The sequence below is a fragment of the Siphateles boraxobius genome, unplaced genomic scaffold (assembly GCF_051911475.1).
Source record: "Siphateles boraxobius isolate OS27281-9 unplaced genomic scaffold, OSU_SipBor_1 26, whole genome shotgun sequence".
Classification (NCBI taxonomy): Eukaryota; Metazoa; Chordata; class Actinopteri; order Cypriniformes; family Leuciscidae; genus Siphateles; species Siphateles boraxobius.
In genome coordinates, this window is record NW_027508876.1 from 17,656,655 (window position 1) to 17,678,384 (window position 21,730).

A 21,730-nucleotide genomic window follows, 5' to 3' on the forward strand; every position below is an offset into this window, starting at 1 on the left:
TGACTTTCTTTTGTGGAACAACATAAACCAGCCATCAGTGATGTTAAGCATGCCACATTATGCAATCTAAAACTGATGATTTTACAATAGGTCGGAAAAAACATTTCACAGACCGTCTCAGAAGACAAATATCATTAATAAAAAATAATAATAAACAGAATTCCACAGGGTGCAAATAGTCAACAACTGCTGGTAGCTAATACAACTTCAGACCAACTGACTGACATATTATTATTATTCAAACTGAACATGTCTAGAGTATAAATATCAATAAGGCTGGATCATTAACAATTATTTTGGCTTCGGTACAATAACTCTCTGCGATACCTTGGTATTGATAGTAAATCAATATCTTAGGGCTTAGCAACACATAAAATGAAACTAAACTGTTCAAAGATTTAGTAAATCAACTGAAATAATGTGTAAATAAATAAATACCTTAGGGCTTAGCAATTGATCAAATAAAACTAATAGTGTTAACAGATTCAGTAATTATTTTCAATTTACATAATATCCTTTAACCTATTATAAATTACAGTTATAATACATAAAACAGTACTAAAAATAACAACTACATAAGTAAATAAATCTCAACATACAATTATTAAATTATGCACTACAAAGAGTGAACACACTTTTGTTAAACATACCACCTGGATTTGTTTTTATAAATAAATGACAGAATGAAATGTTATATTTTTTACTTTTCATGTACCAATCTACCATGGAACCCTAGTTCATAAGCAGACTGTCTGTTGAGTGTACTGCATGCATCCATAAACCCAGAAGGACCTTCAATGTAACATGTTTATTAATAAAATATGATTGACAGAGATGTCCCTTCTCCAGAGCTTTCAGTTGAATTTAGGTGGTCTGATATGGTCTAGTCTGTGTTGGCAAAACAAATGCATCTTCAATATTGTATAGCGGATTAGTTATGCATGATGTGTCTTGCTGTGTCACAATGTGTCACGCTCTGTCCGGACAGCTAAAACTGTGTGACAGTGTGTTCTGCTTGTGCCAAAACCGCAAGCCTCACTTTCTAAGAGGCATCCTTTTGATCAGCGCCGCAACAGTGAAACATCTAAACTGCACCTCACTGTCCTCATCCACATGCAGCCATCTAAACCACAAAGATAGAGACAGGTCGCGTTTGCTCCTGGTCTCAACATCCATCTTGGATGATCTAATCACAAAAGACAGACCTAAATATGCTTGTAAACACTAAAACGTTTTTATCTGATCACTAAAACGCGTCCTCGAAATTTTACCACGATGAGTAGAATTACCCAATTTATTACAATTGTTAACTAAAATAAATCTGACAAATCAAAAAAAAAAATGTTTATAGCAAGAATACGTGTATTTTGGAAAAACAATAAATGTTTTTTTTCTCCATACTTCCTTTCTTGATATTTAACATTTACAATATATTAGCAATGATTTTGTTGCCGTATATAAAATTAAGCACCATTGTGTACATCACATTTAATATTTAATTAAGTTTTTAATTAATTTAATAAACTTTTTATTTAGTTAAGTTTCCTATACACAACACTGAAAAGATTCCAAACAATTCTCCACAGAGAAATATTATTTATTTATTACAATAAACATGCTCATGTGATTTATGAAAATGGATTGTGCATTCAAATTAAAATAACTGAAGTCAATTAATTTTTTTATTCATACAGTAAAAAAAGGGTAAAATATCAATTAGATGTGCTTTTTTTCTTCTTCTTTTTCCATTTATACAGATAAAACATTCAGAACCTATAACAAACGTTTGATTAAAATGATGTTCCTCTGTTCCGCTTTAATCCATTTCAGAGCTTAAAATTTCAAGATATACACTTCTGTTTAAAAGTCTGTTTAAAAGTTGCATTTAAAAAAAAGAAATTAACAATTAAACTCAGCAAGGGCGCATTAAATTGACAAAAAGTGGCAGTATTCATCATTTTACAAAATATTCTATTTCAAATAAATTCATCAAAGAATGTCCACAAACATTAAGCTGCAGAACTGTTTTCAACATTGATAATAATAAGAAAAATTTCTTGAGTACCAAATCAGTATATTAGAATGATTTCTAAAGGACCATTTGACTCTGAAGATTGGAGTAATGATGCTGAAATTACAGTTTTGCAATATACAATAGGAAACTTATAGTTATCTTAAATTGTAATAATATTCCACAATTGAACTATTTTGACTATTTTTGATCAAATAAATGCAGCCTTGGTGAACATAAAAGACTTATTTTAAAAAACATTTGAACAAATCTTAATGATCCCAAACTTTTAAAAGGTAGTGTATACTGAATATTGTCAACAAAAACAACTCAGTCCTAAAGAGCACCGGATGTCATCACAAATTAGAGATTCGATTTATAAGGAGAACATATAAGCACAAAAGACCTATGTTATTACAAGGTGTCAACAGCTGTCTTCACTGACCACTTTTAAACAAATCATCCGAGACGGATGTTACTACCAGGTGTAAACGGGGTCTAACATACGAGAGAAAGCTCTTACACAACACATAAACATGGTAAGACAGGTGAAAGGAACTCATTTTGTCATGGAGGGAACGACAGCAGGCAAAAAAACGCAATGAAGCCAAGGCAAGCAGACTGGAGCTAGACGTCTGAGAGAGATCGGAGAGATAGAAACAGAGAGCGAGAGTCACGGATGAAGCTGATGTACACAAACCAGAAAAAACTTCAGATCAAGCAAATTTCAAGGCAGTCCTGTCACTCTTTACCTGACGATCTCGCTTTCTTGATGCCAAAGACCAATTGATCTTGTGATTTGTAAGCTATAATTTGAGGGGGGAAGGAGGAGAGGCATCAACCAAAAAGAAAGAAGAGATGTTAGATCAGGATGTCATTTCCCCGTATTACCACAGGAGAAGTGTCAAATGCACTCACTGCTTGGTTCTCCATGCGGGCGAATATGACATTCAGCATCTGCGTGAGGGTGGCTTTGGCCGTGGTCTGGTTGATGAGGTTCTTACTGGCCAGATAGATGTTGTAGCACGTTCTTACGGCCTGCAGCACCGTACCTTCATGGATCTCTATTTGCTGGGAGGTCACGGCAGTAAGCAAGGCCTGTCGGGGGCCAAACAAACAAACAAACACAAATGTCACCGCAGAGAAAGTTAAGCCACAATTGTAGTGATAAATCCTAGGAATGTATCCAGACAATATGGGGAGCGTTATTATTTATTGCTTTAGCTGCAGGAATCTCAGTAAAGTTCAAACAGATTAGGCTTGACATGCGGCCGTATGAAGGTGTTCAGCAGCTTTCAGGAGCCGTGCTTGTCCTGCCACTCTACATTCCACAATGAGATTTGTTAAACAATAGCTTAGGCAAATGACGCTATGGAAATCTGAGCACTACATGTTAAGGCAGTATGTACCTAGTATGTACCTACATACTAGAGCTGCACGATTGACTGTTAAAAGATTGAGATCTTGATATAAATATCATTTTACAGTCTATGATAAATACCCACGCAATCGAAATTTCTAAACGACAACCATTCGCCTGTGTCTATTAAACCTTTGACAAAATCACTCCCAAACATTCAAATCTGTATATGTATAGCTATGAAATCGCTTTTTCAGCCACATTGTATCATTTTTCGGTGTTCATATTATCACAGAAGAACTGGGATAAAAGTTTATAATATGGATATAAACACTGATGTCTACGTAAGAGTAAAATAGAGTAAATCACGTTTAGAACGTAACATGGCTCTTCGAATAACAATTGTATCGATTACATTTGTACATCAACAGGTGGCGACAAGTGACTGTTAAAAAATGAATTTGTCATTGAATTATTAATTTAAGGCATTTGTTCAAAAAACACTGATTCATCCAATATAGAGTACTTGGTACCGAAATCTTTACTTTTTGACAACTCAATGATTCCGCTCAATAGCGCTCAAAGCGTCACAATTTTTAAATTTCAGTACCGACTTGGTACCGAAGTCTATACTTTTTGACAACTCTAAACCAGTAATGAAACAAGTGAAGGATTTATGAATGACTTTTAACGCGAGTCGAGGGAGAATCTGAATCTCTGTTTGAAACAAAACAATTGTGATTCTCAATTTATCCAGAATCGTGCAGCTCTACCACATACTCAAATACAAAAGACATGCTAATTTGCTCTAAATACTTTGTATTTCAATCATGTACTTTCTGCTGAAACTTTCTTGTTTTTCTGTATAATTTTAATGTTCACCTTAGGATGAGATATGAAATGTGAAAGTGTTCTAGTGCATTGGTTGCAGTATTTCATACTACTCCTGTTTAATTTTATAATAAAATATTTTTATTTAAAAAATGTATCAAATATTATTCTACAATAATAATAATACATTTTTAAAAATTATCTTACTAAAGCTACTTCCTATATACCTTCTAGATGTACAATATTGATTTTTCTGTATGAACTTCACCCAAATTCCCTACAGCTAGCATTGTTTCCCTGAGCATTTCTGAATTAAAAAACCCAAAACATTGCAATATTTGCTCCACATGTTTATGAGCAATCACCCATAAAAATATTTGACCTTTATTATTTGCAACTGGACGCCTTCATCCGTCTGTGGTCCTTGGAAACAGCCACATATAGTCTCTATGATCCTGTCGATGAGCTTTTTTCCTGGGGTTGTGTTGTCTGGAGCGCTCCCCGTCAGGTGACCATATGCTATGAGTTTCTGAAAAATCATGAACACAGCGAAATGAGATGAAACATCCCCATCTTAAGAAGCATCCTGCCATGAGTTTGTTGTAAGGCTGACCTGTAAACAGTCTAGAGAGGTGATGACGATGCGCGGACATTTGGACTGACAGGCCAACTCAAACGGCAGGAAGTATTTATCTGCTTCAATGAAGTTGGTCTTGGATTTGATTGGCGGCAGAGTACTGGAACTTGACTTGTTGTCCCCAGCCGGTGGGCTACAAAACAAAAATAAAGACGTTAATCAGTTTAACTTAACAGGGGCTGACAATCATTATAACCAAATTAACTACCGTGATATGCTGATTAAATAATTGAATGTATTGCAATTAATTGCACATCAATGTTAGCTGACAAAAGCTCTCAAGTTAAGATAATTTAAGATAGGTACTGTATAGACTGCAAACTCTCGCTTTATGTCCAGCCACTGTATCAACTTGAGCATTGGAGCTGGAGAGGCGCCAGGCTAAGCTGGGACTGCTGTGTTTTAGCTAGGACGGAGCATTACGATTTCCTTCAGCGAGACGAGTTGATGAGAGCAGTGGGACACAGGGAGGAGGATGTGGGGAGATAAAAAGAATGGAGTTGAGTAGAGAGACAGTGAGTGATGAAGAGTAAAATGGAGCACTAAAGGGACATGATAGAAGAGAGGGTGACAGAGAGCAAAGGAGTGGAAGGGATGCATTTGCATGCTATGTGTACTATGTGGCATACGAGAGAGTGTTTTGCATGGTTGATTATGGCTGAATCCAATGTGTAATTTATTACAACAAAACTCTGTTGTGAGTATGTATCTTTAATTACAGGTGGCCATATAACTCTTGAAATAGACTGATTTAAGTTTCACAAACTTAAAGTATAAATAACAGAAAAGAGTGCAGGATCGGATATAACCCAAAAATAATTTGTGGTTTAGAAAGTCAGTTGTGAACGATTTTGAATGATTCACTGACTAAGTGAGTCTGATTAAAACCACTAACTCAAAAACAAGTTCAGGGTTCTTTTACCGATCTTTTTGACTCATTAAAAAGAACTGGGGCTGGATTTGCAAAGATAATAACGTAAGAATAAATGTAAGAAAACTTATTCATAGAAAAATTATGTTCTTATAAATTAATTTTTTTCTGCTGAACACAAAAGTCGATATTTTGAAGAATTGTTTGTAACTAAACAGTTGTGGGGCACCATTGGCTTCCTAGTATTTTTTCCGATACTAAGGAAGTCGATGGTGCCCCACAACAGTTTGGTCACTGACATTCTTCAAAATATTTTCTTTCGTGCTCAGCAGAAGACAGAAATGCATACAGGTTTGCAACAACTTGAGGGTGAGTAAATGATGACAGAACTTTCAATTTTGGGTGAATCCCTTTAAAGGTTCTTCATGGAATCAATGATGCCAATAAAGAACCTTTATTTTTAAGAGTGTACAATATCCCAAACTACTACCCAACTCAAAAGTACACATATTCCCATTATCCGCGCTGTGTTGCTGTGGCTATGAGGTCGTAGTTAGCTGGCCCATCTCGGGCTGAGTCAGCGGGAGGCTGATACAGTATAATAAACCTCTTCCCATTGGCTCGGCTCTATTCCCCCCTCTCCTCTCTTCACTTCTCCTTCATTCAATCTCATTAATCTGTTTGTGGAGGGATTAGCCAGCTCATATTTATAATTGACATAAATAGAGCTGTAGCCAGGCTACAAGGGAAAAGACTAGAGTTCCACAGGGTCCAGAGATTACTTCACATTATCTCTCATTTAGCCTGTTTCTCTCTCTGCCCTCACCGAAACATACCCTCTAGAGGATTCTTTTTGCTATAGAGTTAAACCAAGTTGGTAATCAGGCTGAGCACAAATAGCCCGTAAGCATTGTGCAACGACGAGACATCTGGGGAAGAGAGAATCATCTAATGCTCTTTTAAAAGATAACAAGTTAAGATCGTATAAGAGCATTTGTGGCATACTGATTTCCCCAGAAAATATTTTTTTAATGTGATTCAATTTGTAAAAAACTTAATGCATTTAACAAAGGAAGACTGTGAGGTAAGAGAAAAATCGGAAATTTCCAGCTCGTACTTTTTACTGTTTAACGATGCATGGTGATTGTATTGTATTATTATTGTATATAGCCTATACGTTGATATGTAAAAGTCTAACAGTGTGTATTTAAAGGGTTTGTTCACCCAAAAATGAATTACTCAATTATAGCAACTTTAAAAAGTTCATAAAGAGATCGTAAAACTAATTTAGTGGCGGGAGCGGTTTGGTCCAAATTTTCTAAAACACAATCAATTTACATGATGAACAGGTTTAATTTAGGCTTTTATTCACATATAAACATTAATCAACTCACACATCAGTTGTGGTAAACGGAAGCTCAGGAATGTTTGCTTGATGTGCGAGAACCAATGAGATTCATTCTGGTGTGTTACGCAGCACGTTTGAGCTTCTGCAAGAACCAATTAGGGTTATTCCTCTTGTGTTACGCATCATGTTTGAGCTCCCGCAAGAGATTTGTTCTCGCACGTCAAGCACGTTCGGCTGAGCTTCTGTTTATGCTTGCTAATTAATGTTTATATGTGAATAAAAGCCTAAATTAAATCTGTTCATCATATAAAGCGATCAAGTCTCTTTGGAAAATTTGGACTAAACCACCCAATTTATATGGATTAGTTTTACAAACTCTTTATGAACTTTTTGAAGTGTCAAAGTGGTAGTTGCACAGCAGACCAAAAAGATCTTCATTTGTGTTCCGAAGATGAACGAAAGGCTTGCCGGTTTTGAATGACATGAGGGTGAGTAATTAATGACAGAGTTTTCATTTTTGGATGAACAAACCCTTTAAATGTTTATTCCTTAACTTTCAAAGCCTTGAATTTCAGGGGCCCAGAGAAATGTATGTTCTGTGGTAATCGACATGAACACAGATGCAGTCGATAGAGCTTAACCTGCATTGAACAGTAATGTTCCTGATAAATATCCTGAAAAGCAAGAATTTGAAATCGTCTAGCTCTTAAATGTCCCCTAAAATAAAACCTGCTGAATGACACTGTATTGTACAAAATCGAAAAATGAGTGCTAACATTGTACTCAGCAAAAAATAAATAAATGTTTCTTGAGCAATGAGCACCAAATCAGCCTATAATAATGATTTCTGAAGATGACTCTAAAGACAAGAGTTGGGTATCATTTGAATTTTAGCAACTCTGATTTCGATTCTGCTGATCAATTCCGAATTGGATTCCAGTTAGGTAAAAAACAATTTCAAACATATTTATTATGTGTCTTTTGGCAAAACGTTTTGTCGCAACTAATTTCCATGAAAAAAAAACAGCAGCCTAAAGAACAATAACATTTTACTATGGTTTTAACAAAAATACCACAGAAAAACAACAACTGGACTAACTAATAAAAATTTCAAACATGATTAAAGAATTGGGTTCTCTTACGCGTCTTCTTGCGATTGAAATTTTTTTTTATCACATAAAACACGCTCACAGAATCGATAAGTGATAACAGTTTTAATTTGATCCGATTCCTGACCTTAAATTTTCTGATTCAAAAGAAATGGCTGCTAAAAATAATGCTATGAATTTAAATATTTAAAAAAAAAAATGTATATATAAAATAATATATATTTATACACGTGTGTATAAAACACACACACACACACACACACACACACACACACACACACACACACACACACACACACACACACACACACACACACACACACACACACACACACACACATATATATATTCACAAAAAATCATATTCACAAAAGAGTTTTGCTGTGATAAATGGTACTTCAAATTGTTTTTTTTTTAAATAGGTACTAAAAATAGACCCACTGTTTGGAAGGAGTCCTTGCTTCAAAACAGAAATCCGAAAGCAACAAAGGGGAGAAATACCAAAAGACAAGGACATGGAAGTGAAAGCGAGGCAGATGGGGTGAAACAGGTGAGCTGTGAATAAATGGATGTAGAGGGTGAATGCATGCTGTCCGTCCTAAGATCTGTCTGAGATCAAGGGCTGAGGGAGGTGAGGTACGACCTCAGAACGAGCTACCCTGGCCCTGCAGAGAGCTCTGAGCACAGTACGTCTCATTCCCGTTTCCTAGTCACACAGCAAGGTCTCCAAGCACACAGCAACAACACAGGCTGCGAGGGGGTGTTTTTCACTGGCGCTGAGCACACACTCACAAATCACAATGAGGGCAGGGCAGCAGCCAAAACACAAAGGGGCCGCGTGTGGTTACTCTCTGGAAAATGTCAACGCTGCATTACAAGCATTGAACCTGACAACAATGAAGGAAGATTTGAAAGACACGTTCAATATCTCAACAGCTGGGGTGTGGCATAAGATATCGACTTACCTTAATTTCTCAGATTCCGCCTTGATTTCCTCTGCAAAAGAAAAAAAGAAAACAGTCACAGGAGTGTAGTAAACAATAAATAAATCAACTAGCACCCCATAGGGACTAAAGCGGTTGAATTGAAAGCTCCTATAAATACAGACTTAATCAGACGCTTGACTTGTTTACCGTCTACTGTCAGGGAAACACAAGAGCTTAAGATACAATATAGCATTATGCAAATATTAGTGGTCTTAAAAATAATTAAATAAAAATATTAAGAACAATATTGTTATAGGATGTTATATAAAAAATTATACATTATATACATCCATCAAATATGTATCCAATATGTATAATCCATCTATCTATCTATCATCTATCTAATATCCATCTATCTAATATCCATCTAATATCCATCTAATATCCATCTATCTATCTATCCATCCATCCATCCATCCATCTAATATTAAATATCGATCTATCTATACTATTATTGGTAGTTGAAGGCATAATAAAATCAACCAAAAAATGCAATAATCCAAAATGCAAGGGCTCAATCAATGACACCAAACACAAAGACAGCTCCTTCATTTACATGACTACAGGAACATCCTTCTGTCGAGAGCCATTTTCACTGCTAACACTAAAAGATTTAATTACGTGTGGTCCCTTTAACACCTCTTTCTCTGAAACCAGTCATTAACTTTATCAGAAATGCATTCAGAGTGTTGCAAAAATGCACTAACGAGAGGCCCAGAGTCAGACGTTCTCCCTGCAAACTTCTGAAAGGTTCAACATTACACAAATTAGGCTTTAAATCAGTTTTAACACCTGGATTCATTAGCGTACAAGCACTTTGTGCCGACACACGTCAGTCGTGCCGCTACTCACAGGTCAGAAAATCTGACTACTTCAATCTGTGCTGGTGTCTAGAAAGTAGTTTGGATTGAATATGTTTATCTTGAACAAGCGCCTCTGGTCTCAGCGAGCAGCTGCAGTCATGAATGACTAAGTGCTCGGCACGGGAACAATGTAATACTTTAGAAAGAGCATTCTCCTTCCTCCTCTCGGCAGTAAACAATGACGAGTATAGCAGCATAATGACATCTACACGCTCTGCTGACAGACAGCCCTCCAACACACTAAACTGCCTACGAACATGGACAGAATATTGAGCGCTGGTGTCTGCTTACACTCAGATCATTCTCCATCACTCTGCATGTGTTTCCAAAAATATTAGGGATATACAGGAACTGGAAGTAACCATACTGCATATTAGCTATATTTAGCATTTTATATTCATTTAGCAGTAGTGGTCTAATTAAACTTTGAAAGCAAAGAGCTAACATCAGCAACTTTTCCCGATTTACACACTGCCAGGTTCAAAATTGAGATGGCTCACATTGCACAACTAGTTGAAGTTTGTCCAACTAGCTGAATATTGATGTCAGCTAGTTTATAAACGCATTACTTATTTCTTATTTTGATAGTTTTACCAGGGCCGTACGCAGGGTTTTAAATTGACCAAGGTCCCAAAATTTCAGATGTGCTTCCTTGAGAACATTTTTATTTCCTTATCTGTTTCTTAAGATGTTTGAAGGCCAAAAAATAAATTAAAAAAATGGATACAATAGCTGTAGGCAGTAGCACAAATTATGTCAATATCTGTTCTTTTCATCTCATCTCCACCTTCTCCCTTTCTTTTTCTCTCAGTCCCCTAATCTTGCCCTGTATCTCTTTCCTTTCCAAAGCTTTGATTGATACATGTCCGTCCGTGTCAGTGAAGAAGGTAAACATACGGTCAACTGATATTGTCATTTTCTTAGACAATTAAGGCTATTTACTGAAGGCTATGTTGCTGTATGAGCATAAAAAAAGATCTGCAAGGTTACAAAGCTTAAAGTCCACTCCAAAGGGAGACAGTGTTTCGCATACATTGATTTATTTGTGTCTGCCTGCACAATATCAACATTGACCACCACAAATAGATTTCAGTGTAGACTGTGGCAGCCCGAAAATATATTTAAACTCATAATAACATGAAATGTCTTTAATTTCGTGTTTTGCACAACCGCTTCAAACAAATGAAAAAACATGATAAATCAATTTAACTTAACGTACAACATTTTCTTACGGGTTGGGGGGGGGGGGGGGGGGGGGGGATTTTGCGTCGCAAAAATCAACGCTTCATAAAAGGGCATAGTAGGACCCCTTTAAATTAATTCACAGTATGTGCACATTCATTATTAATCCTATGCCTAATATGATGAAAATGGCTTCCTTAATGGTCCTCGTCACGTCAGATTGACAGTTAAGATTTACATTACATGAATCACATAAATCATAGCTATAATTTCAAATAAAAATGGCATTATGAGACAACAGTTTATTAGTTTGCATCCCTGATTATTTCTGTGGGACATTTCTATCGTAGGCATAATTAAATGTTTTGTTAAGCTACATTTTATTTTGCATTTTATGACCGTTTACTGAACATAAAGCCCACAAACTTTCATTTGATTGGTCATCTCGAAACATTTTTACATTGACGAGCAGTGTTACACAGCGGAGGGAGTTCAGATGAGAAGGTCGGTTATCCTGGGGTTGTGCAATATTCATGAGGCACCAAAGTAGAGTTAATATTATGCAATTATTAAACAACTTTTTTATATACACTACGGAAAAAATACTGAGGTCCAGAAATCATGGTGGGTACGGCCCCATAATGGGGCCTAAAAAGTTGTAAATGTGAAGCGCCTGACAGAACCCTTTAAGGTTCCATGTAGAACCTTTTCTTATGAGCTTGGTTTACAGTGTAGTTTAGGTCTCTGACTGAATTGATTAAACTAAAGTAGCTGTAGTCAAAGGGTTCACCGCAGTGTAGGATGTAGATCGTTTAATCAGTTTTAGTGGTTGTCTGTCCCTGGTAAAACATGGAAACCATAGCAACATGACAATTACGCAGAGAGCCACAATATGTATTGTGTTACCTGAAATTTCAATACTGAAAACACCCTTGGTCTAAATTTATCCTTTCAATCTATTGCATTAGGTCCATTCAATGCACTTATTTTTCTAATCGTCAGAGAAAGCAGTGAACTGACCTTGAGAAAGGCTTTGGGCTTGAGCAAACAAATCAAGGAAAACAAATCACGACCTCCACATCACAGCTGAATTGTAAAGGAAAAACCTTACAGAAAAGCATCCCATCTAGAGGTCCCACCGAAATTCAAGGCTTTTTGGCTTTGTAGCAAAAGTAAAAACTGCTTTTTACTATTTACATCATTTTAATTATGTAATCAAATAATTGTATTAATCAGTAATCACTTTTCACAAATGTATTGTATTGTGACACTGAATATATGGGAATGCAGTTGCTCATTATGCATTAATTAAACAGTATTACAATTTTGTTAAATCTTGTGTCTCATTGAATAAACAAGAATTTAGTCAACCATAATCCATATTTTTAAATTTTGATAGTAAAAGCAGTAACAATATTGTTACAATTTAAAATAACTGGTTTCTATTTTAATATATTTCAAAATGTTATGTATTCCTGTGATGAATTTTCAGCATCATAACTCCAGTGTCACATGATCCTTCAGAAATCATTCTAATATGCTGATTTGCTGCTCAAGAAACATTTCATATTATTATTAATAATGTTGAAAACATTGCTTTCAGTTGATAATAATAAATTAAAATTATTATTAAAATAATACAATTCATATTTTATTGTGGAAACAGTGATGCATTTTTTTTCAAGATACTTTGATGAATGAAGTTCAATAGAACAGCATTTATCTGAAACAGAAATATTTTGTAACATTTTAAAAGTCTTTACTGTCACATATGATCAATTTAATCCACGAGAATAAAAGTATTAATTTTTTTCTAAATAATAAAAAAAAAAATCTTACTGACCCCAAACTGAATGGTAGTGCATTCATACAGTAAATAATGAGACCAACTGCATAGAACTTAAAACTGTCCTACTGTATTTTACATTTATGCCTATTCAACACAGGCACTATTCATGCATTTGTGATCATTATTAAATGTTTGATAATGGACTAAAAATAAGTAAACAGGAATTCAACTTGCAGCCATGCCTGCTTCTTCATCATTAGGCTACAAACATCCTATACATCTTTAAAATCTGATGAGTAGCACAAAACACAGCCTTACTGTACGCCATACTGGTGCATTCAAACAGTTGGCACCATTATGCTCTTGAAACGATGCCAGCGCCCACGCTTTCTGAGGCGACAGTTGGGACAACATATTATGACACTGCATAATTAAGTTTCTTTCTGTTACAATCAGCTTTAAAGGACTGATGAAATCTAACTGTGCCACACAGCACTCACAATTTCCCCCAAAAAAGTGTGATAAATAAATAAACCTTCTGTTAACTCCATAGAGTTCATACAGTTCTGGGTCAGATTCTGTACCCCTGTCGAGTTTAGCAGGGCCTCCAGACCTTCTGTGAATCCCTGGACTGGGACACACGGCATTCCACATAGCCATGGGAAAATAAATAGACTCAAGCAGGCCTACTGTATTCGGTTGCCAAAGAATGAGAACGAGAATGTGTAACACAACAGACAATAAGATTACGCTGAATGTCATGATGTGTAACACTACATTCTTCAAAATTACCTAGTCCCCTGAATGACTAGTCAACTAATTAGCCTCACATTATATGCATCTCAAAAGTGTGAGATGTTACAAAATGGCAAAAGACATTTTTTTGGATGTGCATGAGTAGTGGTAGCCTGGCCACCAGACTCTCGTACATTTCATTTGTACATAGAGTCTGGCACCGCTCCATTGACAAGCGTTAACATTCTTGTAGGTGGGAACTCTATAGACCCCTTTTCAGTTGGTAAAGATGGTAACGTTTTTCTGTGGGCGGAGCTTAGGTGGTTGCAGAACGATCCCTCTGGCCGCTTCCCTAACGTTAGTTTGCAAGTTTTGTTAGCTTGTTTTTTAACAATGACTGGAGAAAAAACGATTTTATCTTAATGTGCAAGGTCACTCACTCTCCAGGACCGCGATTGTTATTTGCAAAAGTTAATTTTAACAGACGGAACCAGATTGGCTGACCCGTACACGCTCAGGCAATGGATGGACGATCTGACAGGATTAACGTTAACGCTAGGCTCAGTCCTACACCTATCCGATAGAGAAACCGAGCGTAAAGACATACTGGGGTCATATAAATCTTTAGATGCCTATAACTATGTGATGAATGGTCATGTACAAGACTTGTGTGGTACGATCCGCAGTTCTGCCTAGCCAGCGCCAAGAAGACGTCAATGTAAAGAGTGACATTACGGTGCAATTTTAATGATGTGAATATTTTCTAGAAATAAAAATTCCAGATACAGCATATTCATTTTTCATTGATTCTTGCATCCAACAACACAACAAGATGACATTAATAATAATAGTAATTTAAGCTCCTTATTATGTAGCCGAATCTGTGCTGGTTTGTATTGGCCGCCTGCAGTTTTCCCTTTGTTTTGCCTCCAGCTAGCGCCGTGACGTAATTGTGACGTCGGCTCGAAATTGGTCTATTGAAATCTAAAACTATTGGATCTGCCCAGAGTCACTCTATCTGCCATAACCAATCACTAATGTTTGGTCGTGACATATGTATTTTCCCAAACCCCTTGGGAAGGATGGCCACCAACAAAACTAAGCAAAGATTGTTCTTGCTCCGGCTTTAACGTCTTGATATTCGGCAGCGTTGCCACAACGGACCGAATGGCTTCGCTCGCATCTTTCTCCGCTACCATTACTGAACTACAACTCAAAATAACGCACGAGTCGACGTCATCGTTCTCAGCCAAATTACCTTTTTTCATGGTCACATTCAGGTGTAAAACATCTGTGAGAGAATGTTACAGAAACAATTGTGATATACGATAAAATGAACACTCATAACTAACAAGTATGATTTATGTATTAGCTCGGGATGCGCTTGATGGCAGATCGGCGAAAATTGTGCTTGAAGGACAAACAAAGATATTATTAAATTATTACATTTTGTCAAACTATGATGCTACTATCACCTAAACTGCACAGAGCCATGATTCACTTCAGTCCAAGCAATGACAGGGCCTGAATTTCGTTTTGGAAAATAGGGGGGAAATCCCCCTTTAAGTCATTCTTATGGGGGGGATTTTTTAATTTGAGGAGGGAGTTTTTTTTAAGACAATTTTTAAAAATTGCATTTAGCTAAATGTTTGCTCACTCATTGTATTTGTGTTTTTACAATGGGGTCATTTTTTTTAGTTTACATAACAAAATGAAGCTTGATTTCAATCTTTGAATTAAATTGAAAAAGTAGCACAAATAAATACATGAAATAAAGAGAAAAGTTTAGGTCTAACACTAGTATTCAGAAATGCTAGAAACGGAAAAAAGTTATCAAAATGTAAAATAACACGGAATAGTCTTTTAGTCCTGTATAATTTGAATACATAGGCTATTAATCCTGATTCCTTACAATGAATGCTATCTTTTGCTGTTTTATATGCAATAAATGACAGACACATTTTAGGCTACTCTCACTTTAAGAGCTAGTGCACGGATCCACGTTCACATGTTGCGTGTAAAGCGCAGTCCGCGCCACTTTCTCCTCTTTTAAAAAGGGCTCCCTGTTGCTAAGCAATCATGAGCCACGTTCTCCATGAAGACAAAGACGTTTCAGCAAAGGATGAACGCGCAAAAGACGTAACGTGAACGGCCCATACTGTTTTCATTATAGTGTCATATGAATTTTCTTTTTGTATTATTTTTTTAAGACATAACCGATTGTGTTTGAGAGGATACTCCCCAAGACTGGACTTTAGACAATGTTGTGTGCTTTTGACCGTTAAAGTGCTATAATTCAAGAAAAATAACTCAGTTTTGTTACTTACGTGCTGTTTGTTATGCGGGTTAAAATCGCTTGAATGTTTAAATAGGTAAGACTTAAAAAGACGCACAAATTATAAACAATAGTGACGATGCAATGGCCCGATTGTGCAAGTGACATTTCCATCATATGTCCCAGTCCTGAAACGCGAGAGTCTAGAATCACCGCCTGCAGCTGCAGCGCGATTGGCTTGACTTGTGTAACCTATTTTAAGAGACAGAGAAGATGCGGCATTGGCAGAATCACTCATGCTGTTTGTGAAATTGCGTCTCGCAGAAAGTTTTAAAATGACTGATTTGATCTTATAATCTGTTAGGTTAAATTTACTCATAGGCCTACATGCTAGATTTAATGAATGTTTGCGGGAATTTCCCGCATTATAAACGCAAGACCTGCGGGAATGATTAAAATGATGCGCAATACCCGCAATCTCGCACCGAAATTCGAGCCCTGCAATGACACTAGCATATTGAATCTAAACCAAACCTGTAACAAAATAATTGATGTAGCAGGGCTCTAGGATGACTGCGTTCGTTCACTCTGGGTGATTACCAAGTGATTGAGTCGCTGATGGTACGATTACAATCTCCAAGGGGAAAACATTACTGTTTTATCCAAATAAATGAAAAATAAAACACTGAAAAAAATTTAAACCAATCATTTTAAATGCTACAAGTGAATTTAGGCATCACAACATTATAATGCACAGTATGAAAAATACATATTCAATTTAAAGGTGCAGTGTGTGACTTAGCGACATCTAGCGGTTCGGTTGCGAGTTTACACTAAGGGCTCAGCCCACCGCTCACCCCTCCCTTTCGAAGAAGCTACGGTGGCTAAAACGGGACAAACATCGTCATCTGAGACGGCAGAGAATAGCCAGAGTAAACCAAGTTTCTGTACCACATTCCATTATAAACCACATCATGGATAAAGTTTACAAAGCCATAGTCAGGTGAGGATCAAGGGTCTTAATACGTAATATAATAATAGTAATAAGTTGATTGTCTCACGAACGTAACCAGCACATTTCTCCCCACATAGCAAACCCATAATACAGCGAGGGAGAAGAACCACATGAAACTATGCAACTATATATTTTTTCTAACAGGGTAGTAAAAGTTTAGCTGGCTAATATGAGCTGTTACTGTGGCTGAGCTGGTTAAAGCGTTATGCCTTGTTTATACTGGACGCGTCCGCATGAGCCCAAAGGTGCGTGCGGCAAAAATAATGTGATTGTAACAGCCCGCGCGCCTCCGCATCCCCTAGACACCATTTACTACACACAATAGGCTTTTTTTCTCCGATTTTGGAAACTCGGTCGACTTAAAATGCTTCCAAGATCGACGGGTTGGTGATTCCTGTAACTGTTTTACAGTCAATGACAAGAGTACTAATCAGCTGTCTCACGAATGTAACCAGCACATTTATCCCCACATAGCAAAGCCATAACACAGCGAGGGTGAAGAATTAAGTTACATGAAACAATCAAACTACATATTTTACACCACTGACAAGGGAAAAGTCACTACTCACGGTGTTTATGGCTAGCTTCTAGCTTTCTGCGGCTTCTCTTTCAAGGTCGACTTAAAATGCTTCCAAGATCGACGGGTTGGTGATTCCTGTAACTGTTTTACAGTCAATGACAAGAGTACTAATCAGCTGTCTCACGAACGTAACCAGCACATTTATCCCCACATAGCAAAGCCATAACACAGCGAGGGAGAAGAATTAAGTTACATGAAACAATCCAACTACATATTTTACACCACTGACAAGGGAAAAGTCACTACTCACGGTGTTTATGGCTAGCTTCTAGCTTTCTGCGGCTTCTCTTTCAAGGTAGTGACGAAACGCGCTCTGTAACGCTGTTTGTTCGCTGTCGGCTACGGTAGAAACATGACGTCACAATATGTCGACCTTCATAGAAGGGGATTCCCGTTCCTATGTAGATATAAATGCCTCATTCTAGGGTAATAAAAACATTACCGTTTATTAAGTAAGTTCTTTATACACCACTGAACACATAGTTATGGATGTCATATTGCATTTCTGTTAATAGATACTCAAAATTTTTACACATTGCACCTTTAAGATTTGATAAAAAATTACATTTAACAGTGTTATTAAACAAATGATCATTAAATGATGGCAAAGGTAATCTTAATATAAAATAGAGGAAATGAGCATGAAGAATTAGATATTTAACATCCTATAAACAGGGCTTGACATTACCTTTTTGCTCACCAGTAACTGTGGCTTGTGGTTTTCAAAAGTTACTTGCCACTCAGCATTTTCACCGATACCATGGGGATAAAAGTGCCATATAGATATTATTAATAGTATCTCATAATTTGGCAGCAGGTATATTACGCTGCTGTCACTTTAAGACCTGACGCATGGATCCATTATAATATTACACACTATTACACATCTCAGTTGTTTATGTTCAACATAACTGACTGTGTTTACATGAATACTCGCCAAGTCCGCCATTTTACCTTATTTTGTTTGTTTTTGACTGTTTAAGCACAATAAGCAGTGTAAAATAACTCAATTTAGTACTGAGAGGCAGATTTATGTGTGCGCACTTTGGGTGCGAGTAAAATTAGTAAGAATGAGTAAAATTATGCGCAATACGCATAATCCCACACCGGGATTCAAGCCCTGTAACACCAACAATATTCATCCGGAGCAAATGATACGAGTGATTGAGGGAGGCGGGTTTGTGTGTCAACTCACTGTCGGAGAGATGAGAAAGCGCAGCAGGGTTAATGTCAAGCCCTGCCAATAAATACCGATAAATAAATAAAAAAATCTCTGCTGATAACCAATATGGTACAGTCAGTGCTATTTTAGTATTTATGTACCATTTTATATTTTTTTATATTTTGTATTAGCTTTCATTTTTATATTTTCCATGTTCATTTAAATTTTGAGTTGAAGTTTTACATTGTATGTGCTTGTCATTCAATATAGTTTTATTTTATTTTAAGTATTTTTAAACCTTAAACTTATTTCTAACGTTTTTCATCTATTTACATTTTATTTCAGCTTTATTTGAATTACAGAAAACAACTTTTAGTTTTAGTTTACAATAACAGCCCTAGTAGCAATATATCATCCCAAGTATTTTATTGATGGTGCAATAGAGAGAAGACAGAAAATGATTGGAAAAAAAAAACAATAGGCCTCAAAGTCACATCGCCAACTTGTGCATCAAGGCTCAACTTGTTGGGGCACGTGTGTCAACCGTTAGACTACGGATCTAACATTAAAATAAATTTTAGCTTGAACAGAAAACAGAAACTGAGGGACAGACTGTTTAGTCAGGAATGTTGGGCTTGGGTGGGATTCATATAGCCTATGCCAAACAAATTGTCAAAAGAAGTCCTTGTTCTACCTGAGAATATAGGCTATAAGCTCCGGAGGTGTCAGTCGCAACTCTAATGAAGCAGATATAGCTTTACTTTCACTCATGGTGCAAATGGTGGGCTGAAAGCATGCCGTGACATATCACTCCATACAGCAACACCATGGGGAGCTTCACTCGGCAGGAGGGCAGAAAGACCCAAATGTTGACAGTCTCTCTCCTTCACACTGGCAATAATTGCAGTGGAGCTCTATAATTGAATCTATTTTGCTCGATTGCAAAAGTAAAATATGTATATACTTGCTTAATGGTATCCTGCTTTGGTGTTTCAGACAACAGCATGGTGGGAATGAGACGACTGCTCTGAGACACCCTCACCTGGGCAAACAACTCTCTGAGATAATTCAGTCTCCAGCTGCCGGGAGAGGTTTGTTCCACCAATTAAGCAAAAAGCAGAAAGGATGGTGTTGTGTTTTGCAGTACACACACTGCAGCTCCATCGGGGAAAGATAAACAGTAGGGGTCCTTCGGGAGTTCTGCAGTACACCATGGGATCAACACCAAGGCAACACGTGCACACTAATGCAACAACTGCAGTCTACAAGACAAATCAATCCGAAGCCGTTTGTATAGCCAGAGGGTGTGCGAATGGAGACCAAGAAGACACCGTAAGTTGGAGTCGCCTTGAAGCGTTGTTCTCCTCCTCCCTTCTTTCTCGAGTGGAATCATTCTGGATACATCCAAGCAGAGCTTCTTTCACAAGATGTCTGGGACTTTCATATCCCTCTGGCTCTTAGAAAACTTTGCCTACTTCATCTCCTCCAGTTAAAGAGCAGGGTAGATTTTACAGATTCACAGATTCCCAGATTCAGTTCTAGAAGCCAGAGGCTTGACGGGACTGATCCTAACATATTTTTTGTGCCTGATCAGGAGCACAAACAGTCAGTCATTAATGTGTTTAAAAGAGGTGACATTTACCAAAACCAAGCTTCCCAACCAACCCCAATCCCATTCTCAACGGTGACTGCTGATACCTGAGAGCAGTAATGTGTTTTTTCCTTCACTCCTACAGATGCATTACCATTTCAAAGCACACACATTCAAGCTCCGATGGCACACTTGAAAACCAGAGAAAATATTTAAACGAACCCTTGCCTTACAAACCTAGTATTTTTGATGCATCCCCCTGGGTAGGATTGGGAAGCTTCTGTGCATGGAGAAGTGGCAGAGAAGTTTAGGAATCAGAATGCACTACTTCTTTTTGGCAGGTCTGCATTTACAAGACGTGAATGTGTTGCAGAACTAACAGCAACAACAAATTTCAGGGCTTTGTGTTTGTATGTTCAGCATGTGACCTTATAAAATTAAGCTTCTTTTAAAAATGTAAAATTGCAATTAATTAAAAACCTTTAGAGTGTACGCATCTGTACCTTATCTAGTCTAAAAAATGAGGAAATCAAAAAAGAAAAAAATTACTTTGTTCTATGCATTGTTTGTTGATTGGATTTTGAGATGTGGGCATTGCAGTCAAAAATGGAGGAACATGAACACAAGCTTGTCTGGATGAATTTAAGCAAATTAAGTTATTGGTCCTGTGCATACTGTATGTCACCTGACAGAAGTCCGTCGTTTCCACCAAAAGGACCAATAATGACTTTTGATTAAAAAGTATAAGGTTACAAAAAAACGGATGAACAGACGGACAGACAGATGGATGGAAGGATTGGATGGAAACAAGAAGGTGAATTTTGAGGTAACAGTATGTGCCCTTTAGGGCTAAGTAAGGTTCATTATTAGGTGAGGTTTTGTGTGAACACAACCATGTAGACAAACTTGTTTTTGTTGAGTGATTCTGCACCTTAAAATAGGGCCTGAATCTAAATCGATCCAAGTAAAAGCCTGAAGAATTTCTCACCTGGGCTGTACTCCTCCTGTCAGTAAAGGTGTAAGTATTAACCATAAAAGGCACTGAGCCTGCTAAATGGAATGCCGGAGAACTATTTGAGTGTGAGCATTTAAAGATTAGATCGAATTTGTCACTAGAATAATAATGTTTAAGCATGAAACATATACACTATACAAGTAGGCCTACAAGTAGTTATATATTAAATATCAGTCTTTCTCCAGTATGCCTAATTGCCTATTGGACTGCATTGATTCTTACAAAGTATTGCCATTTATGTCTGCTTACTTGAGTAGATTATTGTAGCCGAAACGCTGTAGTTTTAAAAATAAACAGCTAGTTAACCAGCCATGGTTTCTGAGATAAAAAGAGAAAAAAAAGCACTGTGAATGTGGTTTCTGCTTCCAAA

At 37.0% G+C, this 21,730-nt stretch overlaps 1 protein-coding gene across 5 annotated transcripts in view; it reads right to left on the reverse strand.

The window, feature by feature from the left end:
* Positions 1-21,730, reverse strand: part of arfgef1 (ADP-ribosylation factor guanine nucleotide-exchange factor 1 (brefeldin A-inhibited)) — a 64,741-nt gene that overhangs the window by 29,352 nt on the left and 13,659 nt on the right. For 4 of the 5 annotated variants that reach the window (XM_077244569.1, XM_077244567.1, XM_077244570.1 and 1 more), the window contains exons 2-5: positions 9,133-9,163; positions 4,816-4,972; positions 4,585-4,731; positions 2,930-3,109 (exon numbers count right to left, since the gene is read on the reverse strand). In XM_077244569.1, the coding sequence (XP_077100684.1) occupies positions 2,930-3,109; positions 4,585-4,731; positions 4,816-4,972; positions 9,133-9,163 (515 nt within the window). Of the gene's footprint in view, positions 1-2,763; positions 2,818-2,929; positions 3,110-4,584; positions 4,732-4,815; positions 4,973-9,132; positions 9,164-21,730 lie in introns of all 5 variants that reach the window. The other variant, XM_077244571.1, reaches the window with a different exon arrangement.